The sequence below is a fragment of the Nicotiana sylvestris genome, chromosome 1 (assembly GCF_000393655.2).
Source record: "Nicotiana sylvestris chromosome 1, ASM39365v2, whole genome shotgun sequence".
Taxonomy (NCBI): domain Eukaryota; kingdom Viridiplantae; phylum Streptophyta; class Magnoliopsida; order Solanales; family Solanaceae; genus Nicotiana; species Nicotiana sylvestris.
This window is the reverse complement of record NC_091057.1, coordinates 134,226,301-134,249,667: the sequence shown is the minus strand read 5'-3', so window position 1 is coordinate 134,249,667 and position 23,367 is coordinate 134,226,301. Positions and strand designations below refer to the sequence as shown.

General features: G+C 36.2%; 1 protein-coding gene across 1 annotated transcript; it reads right to left on the bottom strand.

Moving 5' to 3' along the window:
* Positions 1-106: 106 nt before the first annotated feature.
* On the bottom strand, positions 107-5,797 carry LOC104210357 (probable protein disulfide-isomerase A6). The gene is made up of 11 exons (XM_009759245.2): positions 5,409-5,797; positions 4,743-4,827; positions 3,701-3,798; positions 3,539-3,594; positions 2,923-3,040; positions 2,750-2,777; positions 2,574-2,665; positions 1,394-1,550; positions 1,177-1,301; positions 886-985; positions 107-420 (listed from the first exon to the last, which is right to left on the bottom strand). Exons 1-11 carry the CDS (start codon positions 5,561-5,563, stop codon positions 355-357), a joined length of 1,080 nt encoding a protein of 359 aa, XP_009757547.1. The 5' UTR covers positions 5,564-5,797; the 3' UTR covers positions 107-354.
* Between the last annotated feature and the right edge of the window lie 17,570 nt (positions 5,798-23,367).

Below are 23,367 nucleotides of genomic sequence, written 5' to 3'. Positions count from 1 at the left end.
CAAACAGTAAAGCGGACAGTGGAATGTCTACTTGTATATAAAGCATGAAGAAGTGAGATGAAATCTAGTATAATGCAGTTAAAGTTAGAAGATTAACATGAAGTCATGACGTGATGATAATGCTTTACTAATTGTTTGTCAAAGAAGCTGATAATCATAAGAGACATAATGTCTAGGTTTGACATAGCTACTGGTATAAAATAAAATGCCTAAATAGATCTGTCGTGTGCAATACTTCCGAGTACAAAAATGTGCAACAGAAGATCAACCAGATAATGCATTTCTCGACCTTGGGCAAAACTCCAGGTGACGCCAAGCCTGGAGGCATCACAAGCTGCAACACTAGCAAGGACTTCATGCAAACGTCGCCAAGATGTTCTTCTTGAGGGTGAACTCATCAGATTTAGCCGGGCTGATTGACTGTAGCATTCAATATACAAAAGAGAAGTCAGCTTCTGTTATACAATTAAAAGCAGGAACTTCAAAATTTTCTCCATCCAAAAAGGAAAGACGCGGAACTTATTTAAAACAATTCAGAACTTTACACATCAATAGATTATTAAAAAGCCTTTATCAACATATTACTGTAATAATTAAGAGAATTCAAATTGAAGAGAATAAACTAGTAGAGTAATGTTGCCATTCATGCTCCATAGTTAATCCCTATTCCTCCTACACCCCTTTTCATCTAGCCCAGGTGGATTATTAACAAGAAATTGGAGCAATACCACAACTCATGCCAACTGATCAACATTATGTGGGATACAAAAAACAGAGATAGGGCAGAGGGGATGTTTGCGAAGGTGACATTATAAGGTCACTTATAGCTGCTGCACATATTTATGATGGATAAGAAAAGCATGAAGAGAAAAGGTGCAGTTATACCTTGGCAAGCATGCGCTCTAACCGCTGAATTTCATTCTTGGCATAATCAGCTCCTTTTTCCATGGAACTCTTGGCAACCTTTAGGTAAATCTTGCCATATCTAGAAAGATGATTTAGAAAGGAGTTGAGAAAAAGGCACAAACAAGACGTTCACCCAAAGGCAACAAGTCCCAGGTGCAGAACATCAATTTTTCCTGTTGCTAGAATAACATAACAATACAACTGCAAGTATGCTACACCTCCAAAATATAAGGTAAATCAATACAACTATATACTCCAGTATAATCCTACCTTGCAGCAGAACCGTTCAGCTTCCCAGCTTCATCTTCCATCTTGCTAAACAAAGCTTTTTTCTCCTCGTTTGTGGCACTGACAAACTCCTTCACCAATGTATCCAGGGACTCAACAATACCCGCCTATTGCCATAAGGTACAAAAGAGAGTTAAAAATGCAAGGACAATTTTTTTTTATAATGTTGTAATCAACCACTTTATTCAGCATTACAAACCTTTGAAGTAAATTGCCCTTTCGAATCACGGCTAGTGCCAGACTTCTCATTAATAAAGTTGACAAAGTCATCTAAGTCTCGGCCGCCATCATAATCTTCACCAGCTTTGTTTCCCTTTGGGAAGAATTTCAGTGTGGGAAAGCCACTTACGCCATACCTGGCAGGCATAATTTTGCGTTACACGGATGCACATGTGCATGAAAGAATGTACGAGTGTTCAAGAGAGAGCGAGAAAGAAAGAAAGGAAGGAAGGAGGACTTGGTTTAGCTGGATAGAGGCACCACAAAACTACCAAAAAATAAAGGGCAACCGGGTGCACAAAGCATCCCGTTTTCATGCATGATCAGGGGAAGGGCTGAACCCTAAGGGGGTGTGATGCAAGCAACCTATCCTAATCCTAAAGGTCACACAAAGACAACTTTATCGTTGCTTCAAGGCTCCCCCTTCCACCACAAACAGTAACAAAAAAGGGTATCTTCGAGAAACATAATTCCTGAAACCGAAGGAATGTAAATTTAGGGAAGAACTATTTCCACAGCTAACATACTCGATTGAAACTCATAAATGAGGAATGGACCAAAGTACCCTTTTAAGGAAAAAGGAAAAAATGCAATGACTTCATCTCACCTCTGTCTCTCTTTATATTCCTTCATGTTCTCAGTTTTTGGGAGTTAACTAGACTACAAGATGTAATATAGCTTAAGAAATGCTTGAAGTTGCTATTGGAAGCCATATTTTTTTCCCAAGCCAGATGCTGCCGGAGACTCTACAGTCTACACAACTCATCTTTCCTCACACATTTTGTCTATCATCTAAGTCACCCAAAAAAATAAGCCCTACATTGTCGCATCTCCAATATACTCCTTTTGCGATAAGCAGGATAGCTACGATTATATTTTACATTGTGTTGTTTCAGCGAAAAAAGTAATAATGGGCCAGGTAGTTGGAGTATCTTGAAGAATTAGCAGATGATGGTAACTTCATGAAGTTATTCTTTAGGTTCATACATACACAAACACGCTGGGGGGGGGGAGGATTGTCATGCCAGGGCAATGATGCAGAAAGCAAGCACAACCATCTGATTTTGATGGGTAATTTGACATTTCGATATGCTAGAGTTGGTAAGCACTTCAAGGAGTGAAAATATGCCTCCTGTGATGTTATCAAGTGGAAAACTTACTTCTCTCCTAGATCCCTGTGCTTATCGGCGTCAAGATTGGCAATAACCACACCTTCCTCTTGTTTGAACGCTGTAGCTACCTTTTCATAAATCTGCATTCATAAAGAGATAGGAATTCAGATCTCTTCACGTACTCGGTTCTTAGAAGTTTCAAAATAAGACAGTAATGCACTTACAGGAGCAAGGCTTTTGCAATGACCACACCTACACAAAGTAAAGCATAAATAAGAGATGGATGCAGAAAGATGATTCTTGGCACACTAGACTCAGGTCCAGCTATATTGAACTCCCAGCAACTTAATTTATTTAAAATTTACTTATTCTGAAGCAGATAATCATAAACTTTTACCATGGTGCATAAAATTCAACTAATACATCCTTGGTCTCATCCAGAACAATTTCATCAAAGTTATCTGGAGATAGCACCACAACGCTTGACGGGGTCGAGGCAAGCTTCACATTAGTCCCTAAAATGGGATAATAAAGTGTCAGAACTGCATATTTTGGAACGTCTGGAAATATATGCCTTTACCATGTTTTCTAAAATTAAAAAAAAATAACATAATCATCAATTCCTCGTGTCTAGTATAATTCCTCATCATCATCAACAAGTAAAATCGATTGAAAGCCTGTAACATTATGCTTTACAAGTAGCAAGTACTAAGCAGCAACACTATCGTATACTACTTGCCGTACCATTCATAGATTAGTGTCCTTAACAGAACGGAAAAAAACAGAAATAAACGAAGATTGGAAACTTAAAAACAAGCTCAAACAGATCCATGGCAGAAACGTCAACATAAGTAGTGGCATATTATGTCCTGAATTGGAGTCTAAATAGGGAGGAAATGATGAACAAACCCCTGAGGTAATTAAACAGAGCAAAAATCACCACAGACTAATATACACAATCCTCTAACTCATTCAAGTGGTATAAACTAAGGTTACAAAGGCAAGTTTAATACCTCCTTCACTGTTCACAAACTCAGCAAGGGCTTCAGCAGTTCGTCCACCTTCATATCTGTGATAAGGAAAATTTTAAGTAGGACAAAAAAATCACAAAGAACAAAGCAATCAGAACTCGTCAAAAGCTGATTCGGTAAGAAAACCAGATTTTATAAACATACTTTTTTGGCTCCAGTGATCCCTTTGGAAACCATTGGATAGTGGGGTACCCTTGAACCCCATATTTGCTGCAAACGCTCTTATGTTCATCACAGTCAACCTACAGAATATTGTTTCTAGAAACAATCAGTTTTCCGTTACAAACTTGGCAAAACATAAATTAAAAAAGAACTCAAAAGCGATCAAAAATTTGTCCAAACTAAACAAAAAACAACAACGAACAAAACTATATTGAAAATGGCATTTTCATCATGATTGGCTTTTTAAATTACCTCAGAGAAATGAAGAAGCTGGCAAACAAGTTGAAGATGTTTTATAGAAGATAATCAATAGTTACCAGGTATTCTCTTACATTTTTTCCATTAAAAAAAAAATAGTTACCAGGTATTCTCAGCTCAACTTCTACCCAATGATATGTTGCAAAAAATAAAATGAACTGATAGATAATTTAGACAGCTGTTACCTAATTGCAATAGCTACACTGAGCCATCAGATTGTCGTGCCGCATATTATTCATCAGTATACAGCTTATAGTAAAAGAGAAGAAGAAAATCCACCAAATTAGGCGAAAGACATTCTTTGGAATATTGACTAACAAATCAAAATTCCCTTTGCTAATACAGGTAAAGAAAACAATGAACCCAGTGTTCCATCAGACTAAACTTGAACGACATTCAAAGTATAAATTTGCTTCTCTTATGGGTGAAACAGGTATACAGATCATTTTTTTTCTTTTTTCTTTCTTTGCTTGCTTCACTACATTCTCATCAGATAAAACCAAGATAATCAACTGGAATCAGGCACAAATCACAACTGCCTCCTTAGTTAAAAAACTAAAATTCTCCACAAAGTAAAATGCAGGTGTGGCAAACATAGGACCATTTGGCAATTTCTTCAAGGAAATAGAAATATTATACAATTAGGAATAAACACAAAAAGGAAGGAAATTTTTTTACAGTCTCAGCTGCAAAAAGAGCTCCAATTTCATATGATTCTAGCACAATGAAAAGCTGAGAGGGGAATTTCATATCCAGAAGGACTAACCTTTCCGATCAAAATAGATTTCGCCTTCTTGAAACTTGCACCAAGCTTTTCATACTCGGGAGCAAGCTTTTTACAGTGGCCACACCTGCCCATATATAAATCCAATTAGTCCACCGCATAGCCTATAATTATATCTCATTGCAGAACAGCCTTACATTTTTCAAACTCGCACATCTCAATTATTACAAACCAACCAAACTCATATATCAAAGCATGATTTGCACTCATATAACACTATACTCAGATCAATCTCATATACACTCCTAGGATATTTGTTTAGGATCTATAATTGTGTTAGCAAACAACACATTTATATCCAATCACTAGTAACTCGAACATCTAAAACCTTCAGGAAGCAAGAAACAAAATCATTTTGTAGCTACATATAACACGTATTAAGATCATGGGAATTAAAACAACTCTACGGAACTATCAAATTACTCAAAACTATTATATTACGAAGTAATAACTCAAACTTAGCTATTTTCATTCAAATCTAGATCAAACTAGCACAGATCTAATTACCGAATCACACAATCAACGCCTTTTTAACAGATTAAGCATTCACAACACACTGCATCTATGAAGAAATTTCAAATCATAAATCCAAAAGGGAAATATAGCAACATAATTGGTAAATAAAAGAATCAGAGGAAGTGTGCGAACCAAGGAGCGTAGAACTCAACGAGAGCGGCGCGATCTTGACCGATCTCCTTCTCGAAGTTTTCTTCGGTCAAAACGACGACATCATCTGCCAACGCTGAAGAGAACAAAAACAGAGCTAAAATTGCTAATGTATTACAGATCCGTGATCTCCCCATTTTTTTTTACTAGCTTCAAAAGCTCCTTCTCTTCTTCTTTGTGAGTTTTTCAAAAGCCAGGGGAAGAAACAATAGTGTCAAATCGCTCCGTTAGGTAAATTTATATAAAAACCTTTTGATACGTGTATTTCTTTTTTTAAGACTATCTTTTGCCTTTTTGTTTTTTGGTCGAAACTATCTTTTGCCTTTGCTGTGCTTAAATTTAAAATGAGCTTTTCCTGTATTTCGTAATCTACAAGCAAATTTTAGTTTATGATTATTTTAAAGACCTCGTACAATTTTAATTTTGTATAATATGAGTTTTTTCCTGAAATATGATAATCGAGTGGTACTTTTTAAAGTTTTTTAATTATTAGTTTAACGTTCAAATACTCATTTTAAAGATTTAATTTTATCATTATGGTTTTGAGATAACGAAGCAAAGCATAAAATAGGAATAATATGAAAATTGACAAATGTCAATTAAATTCTGAAAAGAGAAAAAGAAACAACAAGAGTATGCTTTGTCTATGACATGTTCTAACAAATAAGGCAACGACACGTTGATGACAATTGGGAGTTGGGAGTTGGGAGTTGGGAGTTGGGACTTTTAGATATACCAAATTGTCAAAATCAACTACACGTCTATATTTTTACCCCAAAACATACTATTAACATTGACTTTTACCTAATACTGTATTTGATGTCTAATAATAGTACGTTTGTTTGCAATGCACCAACTCCATTTCAATTTATTAAAAAAAATCAATATCTGTAATATCCAATTACTTGAGTTTTAAGCTAATCCTTTGAGAATGTAACGATTAGTAGAGAGAAACTATATAGCACGGCGATGTGTTATATTAATACTCATAGAGTATGCGGCGAATCTAGGATTCTAATACAATGCGGCACAATATTCTGTTAAATCAGTGCTTTACTATCCAAGGTACCAAGCTACTTAAACTAATCATTTTCAAGGTATATATATATATGTCAATGTTTACGGGATCCGGTGATCCCTTAATATTACACATAGATCTCTCTCGGTTCCCTCTTTTATTTTATGTGTCTTAGTTTGATCAGACACGAAATTTAAGAAAACAAAAAAAAAAGATTTTTAACGTTATTTTCTTAAATTAAAGAAGAGTAATGTACCAAAATACAAATGCAATCTTAAAAATGTCGTACGAAATATTGTAGTTAAATAAGTACTAACTATAGAAAGAGATATCTTTTTGAAAGGGATAAAAAAAAATCGACATGTAAATTGAAATGATATAAGAATATTTAAGGTGATTTAGCATAATATACTAGCAGTCCATCTAACAATATTAAGGTCGGTACAGTTCCGTTTAGTTCCCTCCCTCCGTCAATATTTGACCCCTTCCGGTTTCCATATGTCTCCCCTCCTTTCATTCAAAATTCTTTTTTCAACATTCAAAATTCCAACTCTACTCTACAATCAGGTGTGGCTCAAGCGTAAGGCTGGTACATCGTTTGCTTTAGGCCCTAAAAAGTATTAATGTTGGAATTGTATAATAATATTTTCTCTTAAACAATATTGAAATTTGTAGAAAAAATAAAAAATTGTATTAAAAAGAACGAAACTAAAGAATGTCTATTTTTTACTATTAAAAATATTTTAGATGTTAGAATTATACTACTCAAATCTTCATATTAGTATATAAAGCTTTTTAAACAAGATACAAGGCAATATATTACAAATACATAGCTAACACATTATTAAATTTGAATTAAACCTTGCTAATATAAATAATGATATTACTATGTGAAGTTAAACTTTTATATGTGGTAAGAATATTGCATTACAAATAAGTACGGAAAGAAAAAGAAAGACAATATTAAATTTTTTGCATCTGTGTGAATGTATAAAATTTGGATTCTTATTAAAATTTGACTTTAGCCATTAATTTTGTTGAGTCATCCGCATCTACAATGACATTTCAAGATTTTGCTCTAAAATTACCTCAAGCTATACTTTTCTGGGGTCGTTGAACATTGTAAGTGATTATATATTTTCTTCTTTTCAAATTAGTGATAGTGAATGGTCGGGCTTTCTTCTTAAAGCTAGATGAAGTAGGATATCCCTTTCTTTAATGATAGATAGTATGTTGATTCATGATATTAATTTTTGAAAACTTACATATGTAAAAGGGACGAATCCTCCCTTTTTAATTCTATCTTTTAAAATGTACATCACTTTCCACTTAAGCAATTCTTTTGTAAGAATCTTATCACGTATTAGGGACAGTTTGGATGAGCTTGTTTTAAGTGACTTTTAAGCCAAAATAGCTTTTAAGTCATAAGTTAGGAATTCTAACTTTAAGCTTTTGACTAGTTTTTGTCATTTTAGCTTAAAAACAAGTGCTTAAACTTAAAAGCACTTTTTTACTTTATCCAAACGCTACAAAATAGCTTAAAAGTTATTTTGGCTTAAAAGCACTTAAAATAAGTCAATCCAAACCGGCTCTTAGACTTGCCAGATTGTAACTTCGATTTTGAGAAGATAAGTTATTGTATCCACTCCTTCAAGTATTTATCTTTTGGTTACATGTATATTGTAATGGTCTAGGCCAAACCCTTGTTCACCTGCCAAAGCTTGAGTTCCTTCCCAAGAACCATTAAGCTGATCTGAAATATAAAACCAAACTTAGAAATCGCATAGAAAAAGATTGGACTGAAGGGCTCAACCAATGGTATATTAGAGTCAGAGTTTAATAATGTATTGCTCTCATCCATATCTTTTAAGACAGGATGTGAAAAATTCTTGAGACCCATATTCCAGCTGAACTTTAAATCTGTGAAAAAGGAAATGCAATTTTATTGATCAAAATATTTATTTTAATAATTAAAGATAAGAGGCGCTAAGTTTTTTTTATGTTTGTCACTTAGTTATTTTTAACCTTCCATTAGTTCTTGGTTGGATCAAAGGTGTAGATATTTTTGTGTTTTGTAGTTATAAAAATTCTTGCATATTGGCCTCTTATAGTCTTCTTCTATGTGGTTGTAGATGGAAGCTAGCCATGTCCCTTTCTCTGGGAGATTGTGTCATTAGAGACTTATCATGATCTCAGTAGCGGAAATTATATGCATGGTGATGTTGTGGCGTTTCAGCTTCTAACCCAACATGTCAAAGAGGATTGGTGGTTGGAATTAAAAGAAAATTTGATATTCGTAGTAATACTTGTTTAATAAAAAACGTCACATCTAGGGAGCTACAACTTGTTACAGATTCTACTGTTGGTGATTGTGTTATCGGCCACCATTGCAGATGTTCGTGAAGATGTGACGGTGAAATTTGATGATGGTTCCGTACGAATGTTTAGGGATCCTAACTGCTCTAGTCTTCCACTTGATGATTGGGAAGATGAATTAGACATCTCCCTTATCATCCAGGTTTGCAGGTATTAACTAACACCTTAAAAGGTGCAATAACAAAAGTTGTTGCTGGTTCTATTATAATCAATTGAATTATACTTATTGGATATGGGTCCGAGTCTTCCGCTGCTCCACCCGAAGAATAAGACCCAAATGACTTGAATTATAGCCGTTTGGCCAAGCTGCAAAATTGCTTTCAAAAGCACTTTTGGGGAGAAACAGTTTGTATTTGGCTGATTTTTCAAAAAAATCACTTCTGAGCAGCAATTAGTGTTTGGTCAAGCTTTAAAAAATTATTTCTAAGTGTATTTTTCTCAAAAGCGCTTCTCAAAAAAGTGTTTTTGGAGAGAAGCTATTTGTTTCTGCTTCTCCTCAAAAGTACTTTTTTTACTTTCAAAAGCTTGGTCAAACACTTTAATTTTTGACCAAAAGTGCTTTTGGCAAACAAAAAAACACTTTTTGTCAAAAATAAGCTTTTCTAATTGGGCGACTTCTGTCTTGGTCATGCTTCAGGTGATGACCCCCCGTAAAGGAACAGTTTTTCTAATTGTAAATATTAAAATATTCCTTGACGTCTCTTGGCAAAATTGAAGTGTACAGAAGGACTTAGAATCGACATCCGTAATTGAAGTCCATGAGAATCATGACTTTTTAGTTGAATAGTTTGTGGTAGACAAATATCCTGATGATGTTGGTAGTAGACATGTTGGAGTTGTGAAGGAACGTACGACAACAATGAGGTGGCTTAAGTCATATACTTGAGTAGAGGATCCCCTTAGGCTTGGTGATGAGAAACTGGTCAGCGTCTACGACTTGAAGTTGCATCCTATCTCGAACTATAGCTATGGAGTTGTTATTACTCGTCTGCAAGTCAAGAAATTCGACGTTTTCGATCTCAATTATCAATAGATTCCAAAATGGTGAGATCGAAGTCACGTGGGACGGTAATAACCATGGTATATCCCACACTTGTTTTATTCAGCTTTTGATATATCCCCACACTTGTTTTATCTTCTTTTTATGCATTTTCTAACTCATAACTGGACCAGGAAACAGAACCATTGTCATCACCCAATTCTTGCTATAGGTCTTGATGGCGCACATCATCGCCGTTAGGCAAATTAACTTTGAACTATCGTTTGAATTATTCATTTATTATTTTTAAAATTATTAAATTTTATTAAATAAAGAAATTTATGCATTAAAAATTATGGGTACATACATTATTAGTAAGATATAAAAATAAAATATAACAATATTATACAAATCCATAAACATCTACCAGAATATCCCAAAACTCAATGTCACAAGTGCACGCACATTTACTAGAAAGTATAACACTAATACAATATCTGTCTGGAATGTAAAATAGACAGAATAGCATAAACGAATATGATGGAGACTTCGTGTGCTGTGATCGAAACATAGGATGCAGCTCAACGTAAAGTCACCTCAATAGCTACGCCAGAAATATACCTGCACAATAAGTGCAGAAATGTAGCATGAGTACGTAAATCAACGTGTACCTAGTAAGTATCTAGCCTAACTCTGGAGAAGTAGTAACAAGAGGCGACATCGACACTTACTCGTGGTCCAATAAATCAATGTATTAAATTATAAATGAATAAGAAACACAACAACAATAATGAGGTAAGAATTGTAACTAGAAAAAATCCTCAAACATTATGACAATATAAATTTCTCAAATCTCATATGCTATTTCAACAGATACGAAATATCAAGTGCTATCTCAAACAGATAAGGAATACCATATAAATGTCAGGTCTCAATCAAAGGGAAATCTCATGAATATTCGGACTCTAGCGATATTGCGCACGAGTTATGCCAAGGTCGTATGGTCCGATCCAGAATAGTGTGTACACTGCCGAGGATCGACCGGCGCAAACCATAGATGCATCTCCATATACTGTCGAGGCATTCAGCCCGATCCACATGAAGAGAAGAAACTTATCGAATTGCAGGCCACGTGTTTGCAACACAAGAACATGAGTATAAAGTAAACATGGCCTTTACTAACAATCAAATATCTCGCCAAACAACTCAAGGTAATGAAGATCGGTCTAACATAATCCAAATCAATTTTTAACTATAAATTCAAGTTATTTATTTAACAAATTGAATTCAAATATTGCATGATAAAGTCTTAAGTCTACCCGAACATAAATGTCTTGTTAGCTACGTACGGACTCTCGTCACCTCGTGCATACGTATCACTCACAACTAGTAGCACATAACAATATAATGCCTACGAGGTAGTTCCCCCATCACAAGGTTAGACAGGAGACTTACCTCGCTCCGAAATCTGATAACCGACTCCAGCGCCTTTCTAACACTTCAAACCGATGCCAAACAATCTGAAACTAATCAAACAACGTGCAAACCAATTAAAATATACTCCAATACTCGTAATTTAATAATTACAAATAAATTTTCAACTCCTCACGAAAAGACAACAAAGTTAACCTCGCGGGCCCATGCGCACGGATTCCCAAAATTAACGAAAATAAATATTATCCATAACTTATATAATATATATCCAAAAAATCATCCAATTTCGTCTATGAATTAACCCTCAAATCAAGAATTTACCATTTCATAACCTCGGGCTCAAAATCGCAATTTCTACTATCCAAATACGGATATAATGATAACTAACAAAAATAATCATGGGAAAATATCAAAATAAAGGTTAGATATTTACCCCTTGCTGAGACGAGAATAACGTTGCGAAAATTACCTCAAACGGAGCTCTAGAAATCAAGATATGCTCAAATTACTAAAATGCCCGGTCTGCCCATTTAAAACACTTGCTAGTTGGTTTTTGTCCTTCGTCTTCACGAAGAGAATTCTTTTGCGTTAACCGATCAACCCAAAAATCCTTCTTCATGTTCGCGGAACCTCTCTCGCGTTCGACCACAAACCAACAATCTTTCTCGATACGGAAATGGGCATAACTCTCTCATACGATCTCGAAATTTGATGATTCTTATTGATATGGATTCGTAATTACGATACGGATATAATGGTTCAATGTAATCACAAATCAAGGCCGTTTTCTCAATATAGTATCCTTTATACCCAAAGAAACAACGCTGAAACATCAAATAAGAGTGCGACACAACCCAAACATATCTGCAACACACCCGAGGCCCCTAGGACCCTGTCCAATCACACAAATCAGTCCCGAAACATAATACAAACCTACTCGAGGTCTCAAATCATACCAAAAAATACCAAAACCATGAATCACACATCAATTCAAGCCTAATGAACTAATGAACTTTTAAACTTCTAAAACTCATGCCGAACTATACCAAATAAACCCGGAATGACCTCAAATTTTGCATGCAAGTTCCAAATAATACAATGGACCTATACCAATTTTCGGAACTATAATCCGGATCTAATATCAATAAAGTCAACTATCGGTCAAACTTATGAACCTTCTAAACCTTCAATCTTTCAACTTCTGCCAAAAAGCATCAAATCAACCTACGGACCTCCAAATTCAAATCTGGTTATATGCCTAAGTCTAAAATAATTATCTGTCACGATCCAAAAATTCTTCCGAAGGAGTCATGATGGCACCTAGTCTCTAAACTAGGTAAGTCTAACATTAACTGAAATAACATTGATATTTGCCAATTTTAAGTTCAATAACTCTTAACAATTTACAATTCCCAAAACTGGTGGTATAAGTCACAAGCCTTTCTAAGAGTAGTTATACAAAATAAATACATCACTGCTCCGAAACAAAAAGGAACAAATGGAAATAAGTACAAATGAAGGTGACTCTGAGGCCCGCGAACGCTGTAGCAGGTTTACCTTGAGTCTCCACCACAACAACCCGCACAGCTACTACCGTTCAAATACCTATATCTGTACACAAAAATATACATAAGTGTAGTATGAGCACACCACGGCGGTGCCCAGTAAGTATCAAGACTAACATCGGTGGGGTAGTGACGAGGAACAGTCCAGACACCTTCTGGTCAAATAAATTGAACAGGATATAACGATAAACAATCGGGATACGATAACAAGGTAATAACAGTAACAGGGAGAAAACTCAACCACAAACAGTAGAAACAATAAGGGAAACACAGACGGAAACGAAGTTAACCAAGTAAATTAACACCAACATAGCTGGGACACAGACAAGTCAAAAATGTACTCAATTAAGAAAGACGAGGCCAACTCAATAAATCATATCATTTCTGATGCACAATTCCAGCCATCTCAAACTCGATGTCTTATATCATAACCTCAACTATCAAACCTTTAGCACACCCGGTACCTCGTGCCCACATATTTCTATCTCACTTTGCGCAACGACGTTCTCATGCTACTCAGTACATAGGGCCATAATCAGTACAATTAAAATGTTCAAGGAGTCTCATTTACATAACATAAAGTAGGGTACAGTGTATAAACCAACTAGGAATTCAACGAGAAAAGATAAATTTATTATTAGAAATCATTTGAATAAAGAAGGTACCATTTTTAATTGAAATACAACATCGAATGATTTTCACCTTTAACAAGGGATTTAATAAATTAACTTAGTAGAAATTCCTTTTTAAGTAAAATACAACCTCAAACGCTTTAAGGAAAATTTAATTGAGAAATCAATTGAGTTAAAAATATAACAATTATTGAAATTTGAAGTATTGAAATATACATAAAATAAGGCGAGGTATTGTAAACACTATGGGTTCCAACACAAAGGATCACATCAGTAAAGGAATCTAAACCGTTAAAACACTTGAATTGATAACAACAATTACAACGGAGACAAAATGATCACAGTAGGAGTACAACTCAACGCAGAGATAATAACCAGGGATCTTCCAAGATACCGTCCTGTAGTCCCAAATGTAAATACTTGGGGATCTCTCAGTATCCTCCGTATACGAGCTAGGGATCTCTTGGTATCCCGAGGATCTCTTGGTATCCTCAATATAATTGCTGAGGATCTCTTGGTATCTCGAGGATCTCTTGGTATCCTCAATATAAATGTCAGGGATCTCTTGGTATCTCGAGGATCTCTTGGTATCCTCAATATATATGCTGGGGATCTCTTGGTATCTCGAGGATCTCTTGGTATCCTCAATATATGTGTTGGGGATCTCTTGGTATCCCGAGGATCTCTTGGTATCCTCAATATATATGTTGGGGATCTTCCGGAATATCGTCCCGTAGTCCCAAAGTAAACACATAGCAGCAACACGAAGAATACTCAAAAACAATCCAACAACCCAATCACAAGGAATTCAACCACCAGGAGTATGAATGCACAGCAACAAGAGAATCACAGGAAAACCAAGAAGTGCAATAACCTTAACAAAAAAATAAGACATAACAGGCACGTGATAACTACACCGACAACCATAACAATTTGGACACCTAGCTTATATACACGGAGTCATAGAGTAATTTACAATTTAGAGATAACAAAACCATAAGAAGAACAATCGCTTCAATTAAGGCAATTAAGGGTCAAGTAACACGTACGAATTTGAGGAAAGCTAATAACATCATATGGAGCATATAGAGGTAATTTAAGCAATTAGGAAACCCAACCATAACGGGATACTTTCCACATAATGAGCATAAAGATCTAAGAATCTTAAAAGGGCAATTCTCCCATAGATAAGATCGAGCACACACTCGTCACTTCGCGTGCACGGACTACAATTAGCATAGAGGACTCAAATCCTAAGGGGTAGTCCCCCACACAAGGTTAGACAAGATACTTACCTCAATCCGGCCAATTCAATACTCAATTTAGTTTTTACTTTTTCCAGTTCATCAATGCTCAGCTCAATCTAGCCAAAAACAACTTGAATACATCTAACAATGCAAGAGAAAAAAATTCCAATTAACAAAGCTATGATTCTTATACAATTTGTGAAAAATCAACAAAAGTCAACTCCCAGGGCCCGTACCTCGGAATCTGACAAAATTTACAAAAATCGAATACCCATTCCGATACGAGTTCACCCATATAAAAATTATCCAATTCCGATGCCATTTGGTCCTTCAAATCATCATTTTACATTTTTGAAAGATTTCACAATTTTTCCCAAATTCTATCTCAAATCATGAACTAAATAATGGATTCAATGATAGATTCATGTACTCTAGCCAAATATGAGTTAAAATCACTTACCCCGATGAATTTCTTGAAAAATCTTCGAAATAATCGCCAAAATCTGAGCTCTCTAGGTCAAAATATTAAATAAAACCCAAAACCTCGTATTTATAGAGCACCCCCCAGATTTCCACCATTGCGGACCGCACAAAAACGAGTGTTGTCCGCACAAAACCAATGCGGTCCGCACAAAAACGACAGTTGTCCGCACAGGTTTTGACTGCAGTGACAGGCTTAAATATTTTGGCCATAACTTTCTTTAAAGATGTCCAAATGCCTATTATAATATGTTTCTGAAAACTAGATTCACAGATCTACAACTTTCATTTTTGAATCCTCCTCATATTCCTTGTAGATAAAAAGATATGAGCTTCCGAAGTCGGACCAGCGATCTTGCAGACCATTTTTGGTGTGCGGTCCGCACTCCCCTATGTGGTATGCAAAATTTTGGTGCGGTCCGCACTCCCAAAAGTGTCAGAACCATCTCAGAGTTCCGAAACGTCCGGATTCGCTCAAAATTCATTCCAAACTCATTTGAGGCCTCCGGGACCTCAACCAAATGTACCAACACATCCCATAATATCATAAAAATTTAGTCGAGTCTTCGATTTACTCAAAACAACACCAAAACACCAAATCCACCTCGAGTTCAAGCCTAAGGATTTAGGAACTTTCAAATTCAACAAACAACGCCGATATCTATCAAATCAAGTCCGATTGACCCCAAATTTTGCACACAAGTCATAAATGACATAATGGAGTTATTCCAACTTCTTGAGTCGGATTTTGATCTCAATATCAAAAAGTCAACCCCTCGGTCAAACTCCCAAATTGTGACTTTCCGTTTTCGCCATTTCAAGCCTAATTAAACTACAAAGTTCCAAATAATTTTCCAAGCATGCGCCTAAATCTAAAATCACCATATAAAGCTATTGAAATCATCAAAAATCCATCCCGGATTCGTTTACTCATATTTCACCTTCCGGTCAATTTAATTCAACTTAAACTCTCTTCTTGGAGACTAAGTGTCCCAATTCCTTTCAAAAACCTTTCCGAACCCGAACCAATTTTTCCGACAAGTTACATAAGAACCGTGAAGCATGAATTTAGCAGTATATAGGGAGACGAGGTTGTACTTATTCAAAACGACCGCTCGGGTCGTTACATTCTCCACTTCTTAAACAAACGTTCGTCCTCGGACGTACTAAAATTATTCTGAGGTTTCAAACTTGATGTTTCTACTTTTACACATATACTCGTGGTTGATCCCATATTACCGCATTCAAAATAAGTCCGACAACACCATTTCAATTGAGATTATTTCCTTTATCCATATTTGTAAACTTTAAGACCAAATTTTTTACTCTCCAGTCATTTCCATAAGGGTCCGATCTTCACATCAACACATGATATTAATCTCGATTGGCTATAGAAACTCGTGTCTTTGCACCCCTCGAATCTGGAGTGTTACATTATCCCCCCCACTTAGGGTCATTCGTACTCAAATAATAAGTAGAGTCCATCCTCAAACACATAATGTAACTTATCTCTTTCTTTGCACAACTCAATGTCCTAAATTTTTCAGAAATTTGTGCAGAGTCTCCCCTGTAATTAGGCTTATCCACGTGTCAGAGTAACACCAAAACAACTCCTAGCAACACATCCACAACCCAACAAAGCACCGGAATGTATATATCAATAACACTAATATCTGCATTACAATCACGGTATTATCATAATGATATCTCGACATGAAACACATCATATGTATGACCATAACCACTTCTCTGATCTTAATAGTTGTTCATAATCGATTACAAATCGCCAATTAATCTCATGCCAACAAAAATCTCGTTTCAAACCTCCATTTTCTAACAACGAGGCATGAAGACCTCGTAATTAATTACCCGAATTAACGAGTCACATTTAACGCCACCTGGGTACTTATCTTGTAGGCTAAAACTCAGTAATTACAATACAATTTGGCAAATTATGCACAAAAATATTCATACAAAATTTTCAAATAAGCCTCATAGGCATGACTCCCTATAAGTACTATAGTACAAATTTTTAATTTCACAAGGGAGAATTTAAACACATAAATTTTTCACCACAAGGACCTCGTCCTTATATAACATCTACCGCAGCTTGTAGCTGGTTTAAATATCTCACATCATATAAAAATACGAGGATCCCATCCTCAACTCCGTACCACAAATAATATGCACATTGCGCCAACTGAAATTTTCCATTTCCTTTCTTTTTCTTCTAAATAAATTCCGTCGAACAAAATCACAACATATAATGAACCCTCATACCGATAGGGAATGAAATTCACAATTTAAATCAATTTTCCTGAAATTACATCAAAACCCACATCGCAAGTATTTTTTTTAATGACTAACACATAATGATAGACATAGTTATCTCCATATAATCTACCAACAGGAGTATTCACATAAGTAAATTTAAGATTTCGAAGCTCGCTCATGAGTAGAGCATATTAGGAGGACTTGCCTCGATACTCATAACCGAATCAAGTTAAGGAAATTGTTCCTTTATGATAACTCGAGGTCGTACTTGTAACGACACTATCTGGTGTAGCGACCTCAACTATACCATAGCAAATATATCAATGGGTCGGGCCTCCACCTCTTAGGCTCTATTTACCCGCTTGTCCTCCATCCCTAACTGGTAGTGTAAGTAGAGTAGTAATTGTAATGGAGTATGTGGCATGTGTACTCTGATGGAATAGATGACTCCCAAGTCTGGGACAATTTCTCATGATGTTCCTAGTATCATCATATTCATAACAACCAATCTGCGGTCAAATTGCTCATACTGAATTTGTGTCGGATAACTAGGATATCCATTGTAGGAAATCCCATACCAGTATTACATTTAAAGATTACTGCCCTACGCGAGTGCCCTGATTAACTGGAGCACTATGAGTATACTAATATGTTTCCATGACCCTGCTGATACTGAAATGTAGAATTATTAAGGGCGCGGGAATATCACAAGTCTCATCATCATCCCATTCAAATCTCAGCTCTTGATCATATACAAGTTTTGGAAAACCTTTCAATACCACATAAATACATCTCGGGCCAAAATTAGTATAACACATGACCACGCAATTTGATCGTTAATAGTGGACTCCCCTCACTTGGAACGAAGCCATAGGTCGCAACATCCGATAATCCACAATGTTAACCTTCACAGCTCATATAAGTCAACCAGACGCCAGGGTCCATTTCACCCCTACATGATTCACTAGGTGATCTCTCAATACTTCCGCATCTTCAATCTTGGCAACACCTGGTAACAATGATTGAGCAATCCTGGCTCCCTTATAACCCCTCGGTGGTACTACTAACCGTTGGCGCATAGTTATTACCGAGTGCGCAATTTCATACACGATTGGATGTAAAACAACATAAGTTATACGCTTCAAGTTGAATAAACGCCACACGATAAGGAATGAAAGAAGTGAGGTTATCCTAATAGTTTTGTAACCTCTCGAAGATAAGTACAGACGTCTCCGTACTGATCTGCAATACTCTACTAAACTCTAGCACCTATGAACCTAAAGCTCTGATACCAACTTGTCATGACCCAAAAATCCCTCTGAAGGAGTCGTGATGTCACCTAGTCTCTAAACTAGGTAAGCCTAATATTAACTGAAATAACATTGATATTTTCCAACTTTAAGTTCAATAACTCTTAATAATTTACAATTCCCAAAATCGGTAGTACATGTCACAAGCCTTTTTAGAGTAGTTATACAAAATAAATACATCACTGCTCCGAAACAAAAAGGAACAAATGGAAATAAGTACAAATGAAGGTGACTCCGAGGCCCGTGAACGCTGTAGAAGGTTTACCTTGAGTCTCTACCACAACAACTCGCATAGCTACTACCGATCAAATACCTGAATCTGTACACAAAAATGTACAGAAGTATAGTATGAGCACACCACGGCGATGCCCAGTAAGTATCAAGACTAACCTCGGTAGGGTAGTGACGAGGAACAGTCCAGACACCTACTGGTCAAATAAATTGAACATGATATAACGATAAACAATCGGGATACGATAACAAGTTAATATCAACAACAGGGAGAAAACTCAACCACAAACAGTAGAAACAATAAGGGAAACACAGATGGAAACGAAGTTAACCAAGTAAATTAACACCAACATAGCTGGGACACAGACAAGTCAAAAATGTACTCAATTAAGAAAGGCGAGGTCAACTCAATAAATTATATCATTTCTGATGCACAATTCCAGCCATCTAAAACTCGATGTCTTATATCATAACCTCAACTATCAAACCTTTAGCACACCCGACACCTCATGCCCACATATTTCTATCTCACTTTACGCAACAACGTTCTCATGCTACTCAGTACATAGGGCCATAATCAATACAATTAAAATGTTCAAGGAGTCTCATTTACATAACATAAAGTAGGGTACAATGTATAAACCAACTAGGAATTCAACGAGAAAAGATAAAGTTATTATTAGAAATCATTTGAATAAAGAAGGTACCATTTTCAATTGAAATACAACATCGGATGATTTTCACCTTTAACAAGGGATTTAATAAATTAACTTAGTAGAAATTCCTTTTCAAGTAAAATACAACCTCAAATGCTTTAAGGAAAATTTAATTGAGAAATCAATTGAGTTAAAAATATAACAATTGTTGAAATTTGAAGTATTGAAATATACATAAAAATAAGGCGAGGTATTGTAAACACTATGGGTTCCAACACAAAGGATCACATCAGTAAAGAAATCTAAACCATTAAAACACTTGAATTGATAACAACAATTACAACGGAGACAAAATGATCACAGTAGGAGTACAACTCAACGCAGAGATAACAACCGGGGATCTCCCAGGATACCGTCCTGTAGTCCCAAATGCAAATACTCAGGAATCTCTCAGTATCCTCCGAATATGAGCTAGGGATCTCTTGGTATCCCGAGGATCTCTTGGTATCCTCAATATATATATGTTGGGGATCTCTTAGTATTCCGAGAATCTCTTGGTATCCTCAATATATGTTCTGAGATCTCTTGGTATTCCGAGGATCTCTTGGTATCCTCCATATAAATGCTGGGATCTCTTGGTATCCCGAGGATCTCTTGGTATCCTCAATATATGTGTTGGGGATCTCTTGGTATCCTCAATATATGTGTTGGGGATCTCTTGGTATCCCGAGGATCTCTTAGTATCCTTAATATAAATGTCAGGGATCTCTTGGTATCCCGAGGATCTCTTGGTATCCTCAATATAAATGCCAGGGATCTCTTGGTATCCCGAGGATATCTTGGTATCCTCAATATATGTATTGGGGATCTCTTGGTATTCCGAGGATCTCTTGTTATCCTCAATATATATGCTGGGAATCTCTCGGAATATCGTCCTGTAGTCCCAAAGTAAACACACAGCTATAGAGGTAACAAAACGATTTAGAGGAATTTACAATTTAGAGATAACAAAACGATAAGAAGAACAATCGCTTCAATTAAGGCAATTAAGGGTCAAGTAACACGTACGATTAGAGGAAAGGGAATAACATCATATGGAGCATATAGAGGTAATTTAAGCAATTAGGAAACCCAACCATAACGGGATACTTTCCACATAATGAGCATAAGGACCTAAGAATCTTAAAGGACAATTCTCCCACAGATAAGACCGAGCACACGCTCGTCACCTTCGCGTGCACGGACTACAATTAGCATAGAGGACTCAAATCCTAAGGGGTAGTCCCTCACACAAGGTTAGACAAGATACATACCTCAATTCGGCCAATTCAATAATCAATTTAGCTTTTCCTTTTTCCAGTTCATCAATGCTCGGCTCATTCTAGCCAAAAACGACTTGTATACATCTAAGAATGCAAGAGAAAATAATTCCAATTAACAAAGCTATGATTTTTATACAATTTGTGAAAAGCCAAGAAAAGTCAACTCCCCGGGCCCGCACCTCGAAATTTGACAAAATTTACAAAAATCGAATACCCATTCCGATACGAGTTCACCCATACAAAAATTAGCCAATTCCGATACCATTTGGTCCTTCAAATCATCATTTTACATTTTTGAAAGATTTCACAATTTTTCCCAAATTATATCCCAAATCACGAACTAAATGATAAATTCAATGATAGATTCATGTACTCTAGCCAAATCTGAGTTAGAATCACTTACCGCGATGAATTTCTTGAAAAACCTTTGAAAAAATCGCCAAAATCCGAGCTCTCTAGGTCAAAATATTAAATAAAACCCAAAACCTCATATTTATAGAGCACCCTCTGGATTTCCACCACTGCGGACCGCACAAAAACGAGTGTTGTCCGCACAAAACCAGTGCGGTTCGCACAAAAATGACTGTTGTCCCCACAGGTTTTGACTGCAGTGATAAGCTTTAGTATTTTGGCCATAACTTTCTCTAAAGATGTCCAAATCCCTATTATAATATGTTTTGAAAACTAGATTCACAGATCTACAACCTTCGTTTTTGAATCCTCCCCAAATTCGATGTAGATCAAAAGATATGAGATTCCAAAGTCGGACCAGCGATCCTGCGGACCATTTTTGGTGTGCGGCCGCACACCATTTTGTGCGGTCCGCACTGAAGTCCACACAAAATGGTGTGCGGTCCGCACTTCCCTCTGTGGTATGCAAAATTTTGGTGCGGTCCGCACTCCCAAAGTGCCAGAACCATCTTAGAGTTCCGAAACGTTCGAACTCGCTCAAAATTTACTCTGAAACTCATCCGGGACCTCAACCAAATGTACCAACATATCCCATAACATCATAAAAATTTAGTCAAGTCTTTGAATTACTCAAAACAACACTAAAACACCAAATCCACCTCGGGTTCAAGCCTAAGGATTTAGGAACTTTCAAATTCCACAAACAACGCCGAAATCTATCAAATCAAGTCCGATTGACCCCAAATGTTGCACACAAGTCATAAATGACATAATGGAGCTATTCCAACTTCTTGAATCGGATTTTGATCTCGATATCAAAAAGTCAACCCCTCGGTCAAACTCCCAAATTGTGACTTCTCGTTTTCGCCATTTCAAGCCTACTTAAACTACAAACTTCTAAATAATTTTCGAGGCATGCTCCTCAATCCAAAATCACCATACAGAGCTATCGAAATCATCAAAAATCCATTCCGGATTCGTTTACTCATATTTCACCTTCCGGTCAATTTAATTCAACTTAAACTCTCTTCTTGGAGAGTAAGTGTCTCAATTCCTTTCATAAACCTTTCCGAACACAAACCAATTTCCCCAACAAGTTACATAAGAACCGTGAAACATGAATTTAGTAGTATATGGGGAGACGAGATAGTACTTATTCAAAATGACCGGTCGGGTCATTACATTATCCGGACCAAACAGAACGGTCAAAACTCCGATCCAAGGTTGTTTACTCGAAAGTCAAACGTTGGTCAACTCTTCCAGCTTAAAGCTTTAGAATTGAGAATTATTCTTCCAAACCAACTCTGATCTTCCCGAAAATCTAATCTGACTACACATGCAAGTCATAATACATGAAGTGAAGCTACTCAAAGCCTCAAACCGCCGAATGACATACTAGAGTTCAAAATGACCGGTCCGATCCTTACATTCTCCCCCACTTAAATATATGTTCATCCTCGAACATGCCAAAAATTATTCCAAAGTTTTCCAAAATCACTGCATAACACATCGTGCACCTGTCTGTGCCACCACAGTCCATATGAGCACATTAGTGCAACCCCAACTGAAGATTCTTCCTGCTACCTTAGCTCACAAGCTTTGGCTTTGCTAAATAGTTGGGATTGTCGATACTAGAGGATGGTTTGTTGGTGGAAGAAATTTTTGGGGGAGAAGGTGGAAATAATTTGGAGGAAAAAAAATAAGAAAATGTGGTGTGTGTGCCAAACATAAAAATAAGTTAAACTGAAGAGAAAAAAGAAAACAATGTAATTGAAGTCCTCACGCGCTCAGTTTTTAATGAGACCCAATTGATTTGCCATGTCAATGCAAGGTGTTTACAAGACACATTTAATAGACACTTAAAGTATCAAAATGATAAATGGGTCAGTTAGGATGTTTGTCTGATCGTTAAGGACAACTTAAAGGAATCATTTATTTATTTCGCCAAAGAAAAATACAAAACATTATTAGCATCACATCTAGAAAAACTATAGTAGGCCAATACT